We start from the raw sequence: 17,757 nt of genomic DNA, 5'->3' as shown, positions 1-17,757 counted from the left end.
GGGGGGGTGTGGCTTTGCTTGTCAAAGATAGTATTACAGCGGTGGAAAGGAAGATGGACGAAGATTTGCCATCTGAGGTAGTTTGGGTTGAGGTTAGGAATAGGAGAGGTGAGGTCACCCTGTTAGGAGTCTTTTACAGGCCTCCTAATAGTCCTAGAATCGTTGAAGAAAGGATTGCGAAGATGATTCAGGAGAAGAGTGACAGTAATAGGGTGATTGTTATGGGAGACTTTAACTTTCCTGATATTGATTGGGAAAGCTATAGCTCAAGTTCGTTAGATGGGTCAGTGTTTGTGCAATGTGTGCAGGAGAGTTTCCTGACACAATATGTAGATAAGCCAACAAGAGGTGAGGCCATACTGGATTTGGTTCTGGGTAACGAACCAGGCCAGGTATTAGAACTAGAGGTAGGTGAGCACTTTGGGGACAGTGACCACAATTCGGTGATTTTTACTCTCGTGATGGAGAGGGATAAGTGTGTACTACAGGGCAAGAGTTATAGCTGGGGGCAGGGAAATTATGATGCGTTGAGGCATGACTTAGGATGTGTGGATTGGAAAAGTAGATTCCAAGGCAAGAGCGTAATTGATATGTGGAACTTGTTCAAGGAGCAACTATTGAGTGTCCTTGATAAGTACGTACCTATCAGGCAGGGAGGAAAGGGTCGTGTGAGGGAGCCGTGGTTTAATAAGGAGTTGGAATCCCTTGTTAAATGGAAGAGGGCGGCCTTTGTAAAGATGAGGCGTGAAGGTTCAATAGGGGCAATTGAGAGTTATAAGGTAGCCCGGAAGGACCTGAAGAGAGAGCTAAGAGCAGCAAGGAGGGGACATGAAAGGTCCTTAGTTGGTAGGATTAGGGAAAACCCTAAGGCTTTCTATAGGTATGTTAGGAATAAAAGAATGACTAGGAAAGGAATAGGTCCAATCAAGGATAGTAATGGGAAGTTGCGTGTGGAGGCTGAAGAGATTGGGGAGGCGCTGAATGAATACTTTTCGTCAGAATTCACTCAGGAACAGGACATTGTTGTCGATATGAATACTGAGGCACGAATAAGTAGAATGGATGGCTTTGAGATATGTAGAGAAGAGGTGTTGGAAATTCTGGCAAGGGTGAAAATAGATAAGTCCCCTGGGCCTGATGGCATTTATCCTAGGATTCTCTGGGAAGCAAGGGAGGAGATTGCAGAGCCATTGGCCTTGATTTTTGTGTCCTCTTTGTCGACAGGAGTAGTGCCAGAGGACTGGAGGCTAGCAAACGTGGTTCCCTTGTTCAAGAAGGGGAGTAGGGATAATCCTAGTAACTATAGGCCAGTGAGTCTCACTTCTGTTGTGGGCAAAGTCTTAGAGAGAATTGTAAGGGATAGGATTTATGCACATCTGGATAAGAATGATGTGATCAAGGATAGTCAGCATGGTTTTGTGAAGGGCAGGTCGTGCCTCACAAACCTTATTGAATTCTTTGAGAAGGTGACTAAGGAGGTAGATGAGGGGAAAGCGGTAGATGTGGTATATATGGATTTTAGTAAGGCGTTTGATAAGGTCCCCCATGGTAGGCTACTGCAGAAAATACAGAGATATGGCATTGAGGGTGAGTTGGAGGTTTGGATTAGGAATTGGCTCTCTGGAAGAAGACGGAGGGTAGTAGTTGATGGCAAAGGTTCATCTTGGAGTGCCGTCACTAGCGGTGTTCCGCAAGGATCTGTTTTGGGACCATTGCTGTTTGTCATTTTTATAAATGACCTGGAGGAAGGGTTAGAAGGTTGGGTGAGCAAGTTTGCGGATGATACGAAAGTCGGAGGAGTTGTAGACAGTGAGGAAGGATATGGCAGGTTACAGCGGGATATAGAGAAGCTGCAGAGCTGGGCAGAAAGGTGGCAAATGGAGTTCAATGTTGCTAAGTGTGAAGTGATTCACTTTGGTAAGAGTAATAAAAAGATGGATTACTGGGCTAATGGTAGACTACTTGGTAGTGTGGAAGAGCAGAGGGATCTTGGTGTCCATGTACACAGATCTCTGAAAGTTGCCACCCAGGTAAATAGTGCAGTGAAGAAGGCATATGGCGTACTGGCTTTTATTGGTAGAGGAATTGAGTTCCGGAGTCCTGAGGTCATGCTGCAGTTGTATAAGACTCTGGTGCGGCCGCATCTGGAATATTGTGTGCAGTTTTGGTCGCCATACTATAGGAAGGATGTGGAGGCACTGGAACGGGTGCAGAGGAAGTTTACCAGGATGTTGCCTGGTATGGTAGGAAAATCCTATGAGGAAAGGCTGAGGCACTTGGGGTTGTTTTCATTGGAGAAAAGAAGGTTTAGGGGTGATTTGATAGAGGTGTACAAGATGATTAGGGGGTTAGATAGGGTTGACAGTGAGAACCTTTTTCCACGTATGGAGTCAGCTATTACAAGGGGGCATAGCTTTAAATTAAGGGTGGGTAGATATAGGACTGATGTTAGGGGTAGGTTCTTCACTCAGCGAGTCGTAAGTTCATGGAATGCCCTGCCAGTAGCAGTAGTGGACTCTCCCTCTTTATGGGTATTTAAGCGGGCATTGGATAGGTATATGGAGGATAGTGGGTTAGTGTAGGTTAGGTGGGCTTTGATCGGCGCAACATCGAGGGCTGAAGGGCCTGTACTGCGCTGTATTCTTCTATGTTCTATGTTCTATATGTCTTTGCCATGACAGACAAACACATACAACCAGAGAAGCTTCCTCTTCAATGTAGGGAGTTGACCAGGAAGATGTGATCTCACCCTTGACACTATATACACAACGACCATTAGTTCTGAGGTCCACCATTCTCCAATTAAGGGACCAGCAACAGTGTAGCATATTCATTGGGAAGGACGCTGCTTGGAAAGCAGACATGAGCAGATGCAAGATGATCAACCAACAACATGTTCTCCGCAGACCTGCATAGTGTATTATTTTGGTGTGCGTTTGCAGCAATGTATGAAAGTTGACTGGAATTTATACACATTTTTGTTAATGAATGAGAATTTTCTGTGTTAACCATGTGCACTTGGGGACTTGCAACTGCAAATAGTACAAGCTGTTTTTAATGAAAAAGGGAGAGATTTGGAGAAATGCGTTTAAAACCAGCTGGCTCGCCATAGTCATGTGATGTCTGTCTTTATTGTATGTGTTTTTGCTGTGTCTGTAGCAGCTGATAAATATGTTGCAAGAAACAATATATGTGAAATACCCTTAGATTGTATTACTATATTGAAGCTGCTGTTTAAATCTAGTTGTTGTTGGTGTGGATGAGGAAGGCAAGCAGTGAGATCTTGGTCTGAGAGGATGTTTGCAGTTCTTTTTTCATGTTTACACTTTGAATAGATTGTTGTTTGTTCGTATGACTTAGTGGTTCTTGGGTATGCAAAACCTGTATCAACATTGTATTCAAAGGTCTTTTAAGGAGTAATAAATGCACAGATGGTTGGCCATTTTCTGGTTCACCTGACTAAACGGTGTACACAAGTCATCAACAGATATTAAATTGGAGTCATTCCTATTAGGTGTTGTTGATAGAGGACATGTAATCATGGTGCATAATCTAGGTTATGAGTGGGAGGAATTGGTTACTATTGTAGTAACTTATATGTGCCACAGAGCAGATGCTCACCCAAAATCAGGAATATAGGCCTTAGGGTGGGGATCTGATTTCCAAAATTAAAGCTTCTGTCTTGCCTTAAGAGTCGGCTCTTTCATTGCCTATTGATCAATGACAGGCCACTGAGAGTCATAGAGATGTACGGCATGGAAACAGACCCTTCGGTCCAACCCGTCAATGCCGACTAGATATCTGGCAGCTCATTCCATACACATACCACCCTCTGTGTGAAAAAGTTGCCCCTTCGATCTCTTTTATATCTTTCCCCTCTCACCCTAAATCTATGCCCTGTAGTTCTGGACTCCCGACCTCTTGTTCACGGCATTTGGGTAAGTGCTGGGTGGAGGAGGATGGAAAACTGAAGAAAGCGACTGTGCCTTTCAGCTGTACAAAAAAAAATTTACGAATTTAAATATAATCTTTTGATGTCAATCTATTTCTATACTGTATCTATGCCACAAAACTTGAGTGCGGCTGAGAGATGCCCTAATTTGCCTGAAAGTAACTGATGCAAGGGTCTAATAAATATTGTTCATAGAATAGTTCATATTGCATCACTAGACTCCACGAGAGACAATTATGCTTTCAATTTTCGGCAACCATATCATTCATGAAGTGAAATATAGGTGTTAAAAAGGCATTCTTTTGGCTTTAATGTTCAGACTGCCATTCAGTAGAAGCCATGAATATTACTGCTTATCCATTTAATTATTTTTAATTTACACAACTTGTATATAATTGGAACAGGAGAAGGAATGCCAAAAGGAATAGTATGATATCATAATGCAATTTGAATTTTCAAACATAGAGCCAGTGACCCAAGTTCAAATACAGCCTGGAGTGACTCCCTGTGTAGAGTTTGCATGTTAGAATCCTATAATCCCTATAGTGTGGAAACAGGTCCTTCGGCCCAACAAGTACACACTGACACTCCGAACAGTAACCCGCCCAGAATCATTCCCCCAACCTATCTTTACCCCTGACTAATGCACCTAACCTACACACACCTGAATACTATGGGAAATTTATCATGGCCAATTCACTTAACCTGCACATCTTTGTACTGTGGGAGGAAACCCACACTGACACAGGGAGAATGTGCAAACTCCACACAGTCGCCCAAGGTTGGAATTGAACCCAGGTCCCTGCTGCTGTGAGGCAGCAATGCTAACCACTGTGCCTCCCCTATTCTCGCTGTACCTGTATGGGTTCCTCCCACAGTCCAAAGATGTGCAAGTTCCCTGAATTGGCCATACTAAATTATCCTGTCATGTCCAGGGATATGTCGGTTAGGTGAATTAGCCATGGTAAATTCAGGGTGGGGTGGGGGGGTGTGGGTCTGGGTGGGATGCTCTTCAGAGTGTCATTGCAGACACAATGGGCCAAATGGCCTGTATCCGCACTGAAGGGATTCTGTGATTCTAGGTTATGTTCTAACATTTGTATTTGCATTAATGTTCAGGTGCAGGCTTTTCTGTAAGAGCCATTTTCTTTTGAAGATGACCAATCAAGCCTTTCTTACTTTCACTATGAAAGGTTACCGAAGATCCGTAACATTTGTCACAGATTATAATCTGTGAAGAATCAAGTTTCAATTATTATGTATGAAAGTTTGAAAAATGTCTCAGCTAGTCTACCTGTAAAAGACAAATGAATAATAGTACTGATTTTATGATGGTTTATCTTTTTTTTAACATTTGTGTATCTCGTCAGATTTGCAGTGCTCATTCACGCTGACAACTGGAAGGCATGCTATGTTACCAATCTGTAATCAATTGGTCTGTAATCTTTGGTTTAGTTGCTGTTTTCCTTTTCAATAAAATGGAAGAGGTTTGCTGTCTTGAAATGATCCATCCAGGGCATTAGCTAAATATCTCTCCCAGAAATCAGATCCTGGCACATGAGTCATAATATTAATTCTAATGAAGTTTGTGACCAAATTAAAATAACTTTTGCTCATCTGTTATTGGCTTTATAATTCGAGCTGAACAAAAATTGCATACGCACTTTGTAAAAGGTGAACTGGATTAGTAATTTCCAATGAAACCGTGTACAACTGGAGTCATTTTTCTCCCTCATTCCTGATCTCCCCTCTCTCACACAGGAACCAAATCCTTTCCTTCAGTCCACATTGGAAGCTGATGCACTGATCAAGAGCCCAACCCCGCCACCAAGTAAAGAACAGGGGCGGCTGAGTTCGACAAACCGGAGTCTTCCAGTTCTCCACTTTCCACCAGAGATTGTTCCATTTGATGAGGCCCTGCGTGATGTCACTGTGCCTAAAGTGATGCGACAGTTGCACGATGTGGGGCTGAATGACCCAGTCTCACGTCATGGCACACAGTTCCTAGAAATCAAAAACTTGGAGCGGAAAGGTGAGAGAGATATACATATTTTGTGCAGTATTATTCTTTAAATAACCTGAATGTTCCATACGATGTATGCTTACAATTGGTCCACAATCAGTTAAGCATCTTGCATAAACTGCACTGCTGTCTTTAAATATGAGAACTAGTGAGACTGATCTGAAAATTTGCAGCCAAGATGTGCTTTCTCTTCTAAATAAAAATGTGTTCATCTGCTTAAATTTTCAAAAAATGAATCATCATTGAACTCCAGAAGGTAATGGAGTTCACTGAAGCAATATTCTTTTACAGGTTTTGTATCATTCGGGTGCATGACTGTCACTCCTGTTTGTTACTGTGGTGTATATTGTGTGTGTTTAAATAATACAACATTTCATTCTGAATGCTTGTCACTTCATTCACAATCATTTCATTGTTGTCTGTCAGCATACAAGAAAAGAAATTGCTGAAATATTGTTTAAAATAGCTGTTACCCGAGTCATTTGACTCTTGTAAGGTTTTTTTTGTAATTTTTTTCTGCAAGTCTCAAACTGTGCATTGTTTGTGGCACCATGTTGAGGTCCTGAAATATACTTGCCATTTGCTCAGATCTACCGGTAGCCCATGTTACATTGACTTCACACTAGGTGTTTTAATTAGATGATGCACTTTCATATTTGGCTACATATTTAGCTCTGTAGAGGTTTTTACACAAAGCAATGTTCGCAAGCAGATATTTTAGTTGTAGCTAGGGCTTCTCATAAGGTGAAGTCCACACATAGAATATATAATCTTATTCTGACTATGCTATCCTCACTTGGTTAGTTTTATAAACTTATTTTAATGAAACTGTCAGTGCCCACGAAGGTGCACAATATGCTATTACTTTGAGGTACTGCTGAGCTGAGTAGTGCATGAGTGAGCTTTATGGATAGGTTTGCTGGTGCTATACTATTCAACTGAGCTGAGAAACGTGAGTGAGTTCTCCACTGGGTGCTGCACATAGTGCAGGATTCTTGAACTAAATCAAAAATCTGTTCCGATTATTTATTTTTCAGAGATGGAGAAGCAGATGAAAATTGAGAACCTATTTGTGACATGGCAGCAACGTTCTGCGCAGTCCAACATGCCTATTACAGTAAGTAATATCCTGACTTACTTAGGGAATTGTCTTGTATTGAACTGTTTATTGCACTTCAAAGTAAATCATTGCCATTCAAAGTAAATTTAAAACTTACCTTTGATAAGATTCAATGCAGAAGTTTTAGTTGAGTATATATTCAGAAGAATTGTGACTCGTAATTTTACAGGTCCACTTGACTGTGATAGAACAGTTGAACAGATACATCTACATTATTCATAGCTGGAAAAGGTCAACAGGTCTGGCAACATCTGTGGAGAGAAATCAGAAGTTAACATTTTGGGTCCAGTTGCCTTTCCTCAGACCCTTCTGAGGAAGGGTCACTAGATCTGAAATGTTAACACTGATTTCTCTCCACAGATGCTGCCAGACCCTCTGAGCTTTTGTAGTAATTTCTGTTTTTGTTTCTGATTTACAGCATCTGCAGTTCTTTTGGTTTTTATATTATTCATAGTATGGTGTTTCCCTGTACAAATATTGGGCCATAAGCAACTAACTTTGAACTAGGAAATAGATTAACCTTTCAGTGTTTTCTCTGATTCAGCTTGGTGACTTGGATACCCTGAAACAGTCTTCACGTCTTGTTCATTACTGTGCCACCCCACTGCTGTTTGATCCCGTTTTTAGGCAACAGATCCAAGCAGAGCAGCAGATTGGATCTGAGGGAAAGGTAAGTTCATGAAGTAAATTATTTAAACAGCAGCAGCCATTTTTTGCCAGTTGGAATCTGAGCTGGTGACCATTTCAAATTTGGTCTGAAATGAATGGAAAGTGGGCAAGAGGAGTCTACACCAGTAAAAGTGGAAAGGAAGTTGAAAAGGAATTTGAGATGGAGAGGTAAACAAATTAACGAACAATGTGGAATAAGGTCAAATCTGAAGGATTGGGCGGGAAGTCCTAAGAATAAATTAGGAATGTTGTAAAGCAGAAGTGACTGTTGGGGTGCTGGAACAACTATGTGCTCATACCATCTTCAAAAATTGACCTTGTCACGGTAAAAGCATTAATTGTGCACAAGAGGTCAGTCATGTCATTTCTGAGAACAAGTCACCATCTGTTGGAAATCAGGAGTTTGTTGAAGCAAAATATGAGCCTTGAGCTCTGCAGAGTGGGAGTGAGCATCTGCCAGTGCATAGGTTCCAACTGAAAATAATCAGATACAGGCATTCTTCAGCTAAGAGAATCCTATTAATTTAACCCATCCTATATCATAAATTCTTATTGAGGACTATAGGAGCAATCTGAACCTTAACTCAAATTGAGCATAACTTGCTGTGAGTTTAGAAATGCCTGTAATTTTGAATGTTATTTTCATTATTTGATTTTTGTCCCATCTTTACAACAAACAAAACTAATGCCCCTGAGAAATTTATTGAAATAAATATTTTGTAATTTGTAGATGACCATTGTTTTCAGTGTTAAGTAATAATCCTCTTTAAACTCATCATAACCTTTGGATCTTGTTTTGTATGTGTCCAAATGAAGGAGACAAAGACTTCCCCAAATACTTATTTAAATGCCATTCTCAATAAGGCCACAAGCATATTTGGTATGGCAATGGAACATGCAATGTATTGAATAAATTAAGAAATGAACCAAAACAGAACTTGCTGGAGAAACTCAACTGTGTCTTCTCTCCACAGATGATGCCAGACTCCTGATTTTCTTCAGCAATTTCTGTTTCTGTTTGTTTTAGATCTCCAGCATCCACAGTTCTTTGTTTTATTTTTGAGTAACTTAAGATTTATTTTTCTAAGTTTCTACTTGCTGCTGAGATAAAGTGATAGGGATTAACTCTGCAGGTGGCTTTGCAATAAACTTGCTTTAGATGTGTCCAATGTTGAATCTGGAGTACCTGGAATGTAAAATGTTCTACTCTCCTTGATAAACTTGGCTCACCACCTTTAACATATGTTGCTTTAACCCATGCTTTTAGATTTGGCAAGCATTATTCTTTGGTGTCCAAAAGTGAGGGATGCAATAAAACTGTAGGTTAACATCTGTCCTTGAAAGACTTTAGAGTATATTGTATAATATGTTATATATATTATATATTAATATGTTATGTAATATTACATATTATATATGTAAAGCATGGCTTTTAGAAACACATAATATAGGCAAGCTGAGTTCATGAAGCGGAAATCCTACCTGAAAATGTTGTTAGAGTTCTTTGAGGAATAAATGAGATGGTTCAATAAAGGAGAACTAGTGATTGTAATGTATTTGGAATTATAAAAGGTGTTTGATAATGTACCACTTAAAAGGCTAGTGAGAAACATAAGACCTCTTGTTGTTGGCAACAGTATACTAGCATGGACAGAAGGTTGGCTAACTAATAGAAGACAGAGTTGAAATTTTCAGAAAGGCAACTTGTAACTAGTGGAGTACATGGGATCAACGCCAGGGCCACAGTTATTTACATTATAACTTGAATGATGGAAGTGCATGCACTATTGCCAAGTTAGCGGATACGCTAAGAAAAGGTGAGAAGGCAAGTAGTAAGGATGACACATAGAGTTTACAGGCAGATATAGAGATCTTAAGCAAGTGGGTAAAAACTTGGCACATGGAATGTGATTTGGGGATGCCTGAGGTAGTGTACTTTGGTGAGAAGAATAAGAGAGCTAAATAATACTTAGAGTGAAATAAACTGCAGAGAACTGCAGCACAGGGTGATTTGCTGCTCTGGTACATGAATGACTAGCATCCATGTTCAGGAAGGCAAATATAATGTTGCCCTTTATTTCAAAGGGAATGTTGTATAAAAATAAGGACCTCATGCTAAAACCATACAAGGCACTAATAAGACTACGCCTTGAATATTGTGGACTGTTTTGGTTCCCTTATCTAAAGGAAGATGTTCTGAGATTGGAGGTAATCCACAGGCAATCATGAGGTTGATTCTGGATATGGGGGGGGTATTCTCTTGGGCAGAAAGGTTTGAGTAGATTGTGCTGTAATCATTGAAGTTTAGAAGAGTGAGCGACATGAGTATCTCAGGGGGCTTGATAGGGTAAATACAGAGAGCTTATTTGCCCTTGTGGGAGAGTCTAAGGCCAGAGGACATAATCTCAGAGTTTGTAAAATGGATGAACAAATGAGAAACAGGAATAGGCAGAAGTGGGTACTGCAGATGCTGGAGATTAGAGTCAAGATTAGAGTGGTGTTGGAAAAGCACAGCAGGTCAGGTAGCATCGAGGAGCAGGAAAATTGATGTTTCGGGCAAAAACCCTTCATCAGGAAAGATCCCTTATCCTGATGTAGAGCTTTTGCATGAAATGTCGATTTTCCTGCTCCGAGGAACAGGAGTAAGCCACTCAGCCCTTCGAACTTGTTCTCCCGTTCAATAAGATCATGGCTGATTTGGTTTTAACCTCGTGTTTACATTGCTGCATTTCACTGATAATCCTTCATCCCTGTGGTAATCAAGAGCCTATCTATCTCTGCCTTAGTATTTAAAGATTCTGCATCCATTGTGTTTTGAGGAAAGGATGCCATAGACACACTATCATCTGAGAGAAAAAAGTGTTTCCTCATTTTTGTTTTAAATAGGACCTTACTTATTTTAAACTATGACCCCCTATTTTAGATCCTCCCACAAGAGGAAGCATCCTTTCAACATCCAACTGATCAAGTCCCCCTGCATCTTATATGTTTTAATTAATTCACTTCTGGCTCCTCTAAACTCCAGAAACACAGGCCTAGCTTATCTAACCTTTCCTCACAAGGCAATCCACTTATTCCAAGTATCAGTCTTGTAAAACCTCCTCTGTACTGTTCCAATTAATTAGCATCCTTCCATAAGTACAAAGATCATAACTGTTCACAGTACGCTAATGTGATCTCATCATTGTCCTGAAGCATAATTGTCCAACTTTTGCATTAAAATCCCCTCACCATGACATTTTCTTACATTTTCTGATCACTTGCTGTACCTATATACTAACCTTCTGCAATTCATGCACCAGGACACCCCAGATCTCTCTCCAGCTCAGAGCTCTACAATCTCTACAACCATTTCGATAATATAACATGTAATTTAGAAATGGGTCACCTACTTAAGATGTGGAGGAGCCGGTGTTGGACTGGCATGGATAAAATTTTAAAAATCACACAACAACAGGTTAAAGTCCAAGACTATATAACCTGGTGTTGTGAGATTTATTAAACGTTGTTCACCTACTTAACAGAGATGAAGATTTGTTTTGAGGGTAGTAAATCTTTGGAATTTTTTACCATCAAAGGCTGTAGAGGCTGTGTTGTTTAGGATATTCAAGACTGAGATACGGCAGGAAATGGAATTGAGGATTATCAGATCAGCCATAATCTCATTGAATGGTGGAGCAGACTCAATGGGCCAAATAGCCTACTCTATTCCCAGATCTTGTGGTCTTAACTGTGGTTGTCTTTTTAGCTGCATTTTTTTTTTTGTTTTGTAATAGTATCCTAATTTGTTATTGACTTGATGTGAAAGGTGCAAAAAATATTTGCTGCTGCATCTTTTGTTGTAAATTAGCTTCATAATTTGTCATTTTGTCTTATGCAATTTTGCTGTGAATTAATTTGTTTGTAAAGATTCATTCTTCTCAGCTTTTCTATTTTGACCTCTTCTTCCCATGTGGCTTAATCTTTACTGTTGAATTCCTTGCAACTTGCCTGAAATTGCATTTTTGTCTTTCCTGGCACCTTTTCATTGTGCATTCTGATATAAAAATCAGACAGACTGTCTGTCCATCGACTACAGAAAAAGTAAAATGCAATACGGATTGAGATTTCATAAATTGCATGGGAAGTGACAGAAACAATATTTGGTACTGTAAGGCAATATTTCTTCTGAGAAATTCTGTCTACTGTTTTCCTTCCAATGCTTGTTCAATTTAGTTGTCAGTTTGAACTAATTTTAACTTAATTCCAAACCAAACAATGTATCTAGTGTTTTATCAGTAATACATCGTAAGCACAGAAAAACTGACAAGTATTTATGTTCTGACAGAAACACCGTATAAGTACTTTACACATATAATACTGCTGAAGAATTACACCACAGGAAGGGTGTGATAGCACTAGAGGGGGTATAGGGGAGGGTCACCAGGATGTTACCCGCAATGGAGTAATTGAGCTATAAGGAGAGACTTGATAGCTTGCATTGATTTCTCTAGAGCAGAGAAGACTGAGATGGGACATGATTGAGGGATATGAGATTATGACAGGTATAGACAGGGTGAATAGCGAACCTTAGTTGAGGGGCCAATCACAAGAGGGCATAGTTTTAGGGTAGGAGGGCATGAGATTCAAGTGGGAATTAGGGAAATAAATGTTTTCACTCAGCAGGTGGAGGGATTCTGAAATGCACCGCCTGGGAAGGTAGTGGAGACCAGAAACCTTTAAAAAATATTTGGATTTAGGACAAGTACAGGAAATTGGGATTAGCGCGCCTTTAGTGGTAGTTATGTCAGTGCAGACTTGATGGGTGGAAAGGCCCTTTTCATGCAGTATGACTGTATGAATCATTTTAAAAATCCTCTCCCTCCCCCATATTCTCCATTAGCAAATATCAGTGAAATTGAGACCATCTGCTCTGCTACTTTCCCCCTTACATTTTTGCCTGGATTTTCCTTTGCTGGTCACATCTCGGGATGTAAAGGGGATTTAAGCAATGCTGAATATTTGGAAGGGGTGCAGATTGATGAGCAGTTGATTTTGATTGGGTTCTGGGGGTTGGGATGTTGAGCATGTGTGGTTCCTGGAACAGTGGTGGGCGGGATGGAGGTGGTGGGAGAAAGGATAGATGCCTGACAATTAGAAATAGATACGATAGGTTTAAAAAAACCTGAAAGTTGCTGAATTGAAGAGACCTTCCTTCATTTGTCACATTACAGAGGGAGTTGTATTACTTTAACTATGACACACCACTAGGACAAACTACTTAGATCACCAATAGCTCCAAGCGACAGCCTATGAAAATGATAAGAACATAATCTAAAATAGAGTAATTGGCATAAGCCTTATCTTTGCCACGGAGGGGAAGATTTGGGGCAATATTTCTGAGTCCTCTGTAGCCTCAAATTTATTACCTCTGTTCCATTTCTGTAACACTCTCCTGCAACATCTGCTACATGAGCCTTCTGCTGCCCACCTGTGACTTCTAGTATATCCCTGGCAGTCATCTTCCCATCATTGAAAGCTATGTCTTCAGCCAGTTAGGCCCTATGGATTTTTATTACCCAATATAAACCCTACAATCTATTTGCCCAGATGAGTGCAAGACAAAAAGCTTCGACAAAATGTATCTTTTTTCAACACTGCTCCAATTCAGTAGTAGCGAGTGACTCATCTTGTGTAATTTTTAAAAAAATAGTTCAGCTTCTATATGAATTTTAGTCTAATTAGTGGTCCTTTCAATGAAGCCTTTGTGCTAAAATTCCATCATCCAGTTTATTTGTAGCATCCTCAAAAATAATCGATGGAGTTTAATGAGTACAACCATCTCTCTAAACTGTTCCTTCATTAAATTATTGCCATTAGTGTATCTCCCACCTTTGATTTTGATTACTTAATCTACCATTGGACCTGCAACTTATGGGTCAAGTTCTCATTCAGTAATGTGCAGACTAATGATACAACTTCAGTAGTTGTATAGCAAGCATCATACTCCTGGCTCAACTGCATTTACCTTCGCACTGAATACTACTTATATTTTAAAAAAATTATCTGTGCTCAAAAGTTCAATGCAAATCAGGGTTTTCATCTAGATTTCTGGATGAATCCAAAGAAATAGGCTCATATTGCCATCAAATGAATTGTCTGCATTTGATTTGGATTTGTGAGGTCAATCATTCTCAATGTAAAGGTTTCAAATCAGGATTAGCATTTTTTTGTATGTTTGGATCGAAGTATTGTGCCATTAGAAAGTGGGGTAAAGTTCAAACTGGGGCAATGGATTATATAGGAAGTTGTAACTTAGTTGATTTGTGCTTTGAATTAAATAATGTTAGGAGGAATGAACTATCATTTATAAAGCTACATTGGTTAAAATTTCTATTGGTTTATAAAGGCAGGTTGGGATTGCTTGTTTTCTTTTGGGCAAGTTCAGTGTATGTCGTTAAAGAAAGTAAGTCAACAGCTTCAATTTATATTAACCTTTGCACATCTTTAGAGATTTCCAAAGCGCTTTAGAAACAATTAAAATATTTGAAATGCAGGCCGGTGATAATGAAGTAGTGTGGACTTAGAGAGAATTTGTGGCAGGTTGCCTTACCAAATAAGTAACTCGAAAAAATTAAAATTATTTAAACACTCATGTATGGGATATTGAAACCAATTTGGCTCCAAAGAAAGCAAAATTGTTTAGAGAGTGCAAAGCACTAATTAGAGATAAATATATTATTTTTGGTTAGTGTTATGAACCCAGCTGATGATATTACTGGACAAGTCCGATCTGAGATTGAAACCTGGCTTGTTAGATTGTGTTTTGTTTCAATCTTGGTATTATCAAAGTTGTCTGTAAACAAAACTTAAGGATGCAATTCTGCAGATTTTGTTTTAGCAATAAAAATGAAAGTTTATGAACAAATGAAATGAAGATGAAGTAGAATAAATCAAACTCTCTACTTATGACACAGATTCAAAGATTTCTAAACATGCGGTGAAAGTACAATCTGTTGGTCAAAAAGCACTCCTTGCAAATTGAAAAGAAGAATGACAGCTTTTGTGCAGTACTCAAAACGCACCTACTATAGTAAACAAAAATGACTTTCATTTAGTACTTTCACCAGACTCCCATCTGTAATATACTTTGATAGGTTTAAGTCACATGTGACTTTAATTTACAGACTGGAACTGCAGGTAAGTACCTTCTGGAGAGTTAATATACTCAACTTCAAGTAAGCTCTTTATGGTTTAGATTAGATTAGATTATATTGGATTACATACAGTGTGGAAACAGGCCCTTCGGCCCAACAAGTCCACACCGCCCCGCCGAAGCGCAACCCACCCATACCCCTACATCTACCCCTTACCTAACACTACGGGCAATTTAGCATGGCCAATTCACCTGACCTGCACATCTTTGGACTGTGGGAGGAAACCGGAGCACCCGGAGGAAACCCACGCAGACACAGGGAGAATGTGCAAACTCCACACAGTCAGTCGCCTGAGGCGGGAATTGAACCCGGGTCTCTGGTGCTGTGAGGCAGCAGTGCTAACCACTGTGCCACCATGCCAAAAACTTCTGGTATGAGACTAACACTAATTATTTACTCCAAAGTAATATAGTTTCACTATATCCTTCACTAAACTCCTGTCAGGAGCATGAGTTTACATTGTCAACTTCATCCAAGGATTTCACAGGGCTATTCAAAATGCAAAGCAACATTAAAAGAAAAGTCTCTCTAGGCAGTGGGTGTTTTCCTTAAGCTTAAAAGACTAGTTACAGAAATATTCAACAATATTTACTTATTTACCCATTATTTACCTTCCTGAAGCATAAAACAGTCTTAAGGTCAACAAAAATCCATTGGAGCTGCACAAAGCCCAGTAATTCTAAAGCTATTCCTCAAAAACTGTTTGAAAAGAAATCAACGTGACTATAGAAATATTTATATATTAATAAGTAACTTCAGACACATAAAATTCACATATTACTAACTCAAAAAGCAAAGCCCTAAACTTGGTAAACCTAAATTTAGATGACATTAGATTAGATTCCTTACAGTATGGAAACAGGCCCTTCAGCCCCAACAACTCCACACCAACCCTCCGAAGAGTAACCCACCCAGACCCATTTTCCTCTGACTAATGCACCTAACGCTATGGGCAATTTAGCATGGCCAATTCACCTGAACTGCGCATCTTTGGACTGTGGGAGGAAACCGGAGCACCAAGAGGAAACCCATGCAGACACGGGGACAATGTGCAAACTCCACTCAGGCAGTCACCTGAGGCTGGAATCTAACCTGAGACCCTGGTGTTGTGAGGCAGCAGTGCTAACCACTGAGCCACCATGCACCTAAATGTACATAAATTACACCGTTTAGAACACCGTAAGTGTTTATTTCCATTTTAGTGCAGTAATGAACTGCAATAATCTTTTCGTCATAACATTTTCTGATTTCCTCTTACTTTTTTTTCCCCTAGAAGCGTCATCGTTCTAATGACTCAAATGCATCCGGAAGAGACCGGAGTCATAGCTGTGATTCTGTGGAAACAATGCCTTTTAAACTAAAGGAGGAACAGTGGCTGGGAGAAATCTCCAACGCATTCATGCAGCAGTACATCCAGTACTTACAAAGCATGGGCTTTATCCTTGTGCAGGTTCGCCCACCATCTCCTACGAGGAGGTAAGAACAACAACAGTTTAGAGCAAGGTTGCGAAATAGCCGCCTGTGCTTTCTCTATGCAAGTCCTACAATTGCAATAGTAGAATTACTACTCAGTCATATTACTCAATAACAGCCCTATAAAATTTAAACTTTTATATTTTAATTTTCTCATGCTGCTAATACATTCTTTAAATTGAAGGAAGCGTTCATAATTCCTTACAGTATAGTACACTGATACTGAGAAGTAACGTAATGAATAGTGTTTCTTCACAATATATGGATTTTAGTGTGCATCCTCACGCTGTATTGCAACAAAATAACTCTAGTAATCTATTGAAAACCATATTTTGGGCAGTTGAGTAAACAAACTGGCATGGCAAATAATCTCAGAACAAATAAGGAATAGATGATGGCCTAGTGGTATAATCACTAGACTATTAATCCACAGAGGCAGATAATGTTCTGAGGATATGTGTTTGAATCCCACCATTACAATGGGTAGAATTTGAATTCAATAATAATCTGGAAGCAAAATTGGAATATAACTCTTTTTTCACTGTCCCTCAAGTTTCTTAATGATGGAAATGCAAGCTCAATGTTAAATGGTTTTCTTATGCTTTCAATTTAAAACAAGACACTTAGGAGTGAAATGTGGAGGATCTGAATGGGAAGACAGATAAGTGTATGAGCAAATTAACTGACTGATGCTTTGAAAACTATATTTTGACCATCTATGAACAAAATAATAACTCGATTGGAATTCTACTAGGTTCAAAGAATGATAAAATTGAATGTCTGAAAGCTTAGAGAGCTCATTTTACTTATGGAATTGTAAGAGTTGGTTTTAGGTTGCAACACAATCTGAAAATAATTCAGCTCCAAAATTCTTTTGTCATCATTAACTGTTTCCAAAATACAGCACTTACTGACAAATCCAAAATGTGTAACTAATATTGCTTAATCTATCAAATATGGTAATATCTTCAAACTATATGGAGAGGTTTCTATAAATACTCGTATCTCTGGGTGTTTGAATTGAAATAACTACTGTAAAATAGAAAGGAAGATTTTTATGCATTACCATATATGTTTCCAACCTAACCTTTTAAGGTGTAAATGAGTTCACTGTAGTTTCTTAGCAAAGGTGAATCTGATAATAGTTCCATTGGTATTCTGTTATGTGGTTTGCAAATAACCTGATTGATTCTGAAATTTCAGATCAGGAGACGCATTAAATATTCAATATTTAACAGATGGTTCTGTTGCCTCATTGTAGGAACCTGATTGACATAATGACCTGCCTCCCTACTGTGGCAATTCGAAACATCAAACAAGACTC

At 39.3% G+C, this 17,757-nt stretch overlaps 1 protein-coding gene across 9 annotated transcripts in view; it reads left to right on the top strand.

The window, feature by feature from the left end:
• Positions 1-17,757, top strand: part of szt2 (SZT2 subunit of KICSTOR complex) — a 266,338-nt gene that overhangs the window by 199,451 nt on the left and 49,130 nt on the right. For all 9 annotated transcript variants that reach the window (XM_072574543.1, XM_072574540.1, XM_072574542.1 and 6 more), the window contains 4 exons: positions 5,714-5,984; positions 7,013-7,092; positions 7,640-7,765; positions 16,234-16,436. In XM_072574543.1, the coding sequence (XP_072430644.1) occupies positions 5,714-5,984; positions 7,013-7,092; positions 7,640-7,765; positions 16,234-16,436 (680 nt within the window). The remainder of the gene's footprint in view (positions 1-5,713; positions 5,985-7,012; positions 7,093-7,639; positions 7,766-16,233; positions 16,437-17,757) is intronic.

The sequence above is a fragment of the Chiloscyllium punctatum genome, chromosome 7 (genome assembly GCF_047496795.1).
Source record: "Chiloscyllium punctatum isolate Juve2018m chromosome 7, sChiPun1.3, whole genome shotgun sequence".
Classification (NCBI taxonomy): Eukaryota; Metazoa; Chordata; class Chondrichthyes; order Orectolobiformes; family Hemiscylliidae; genus Chiloscyllium; species Chiloscyllium punctatum.
This window is presented reverse-complemented; position numbering and strand designations above follow the sequence as displayed.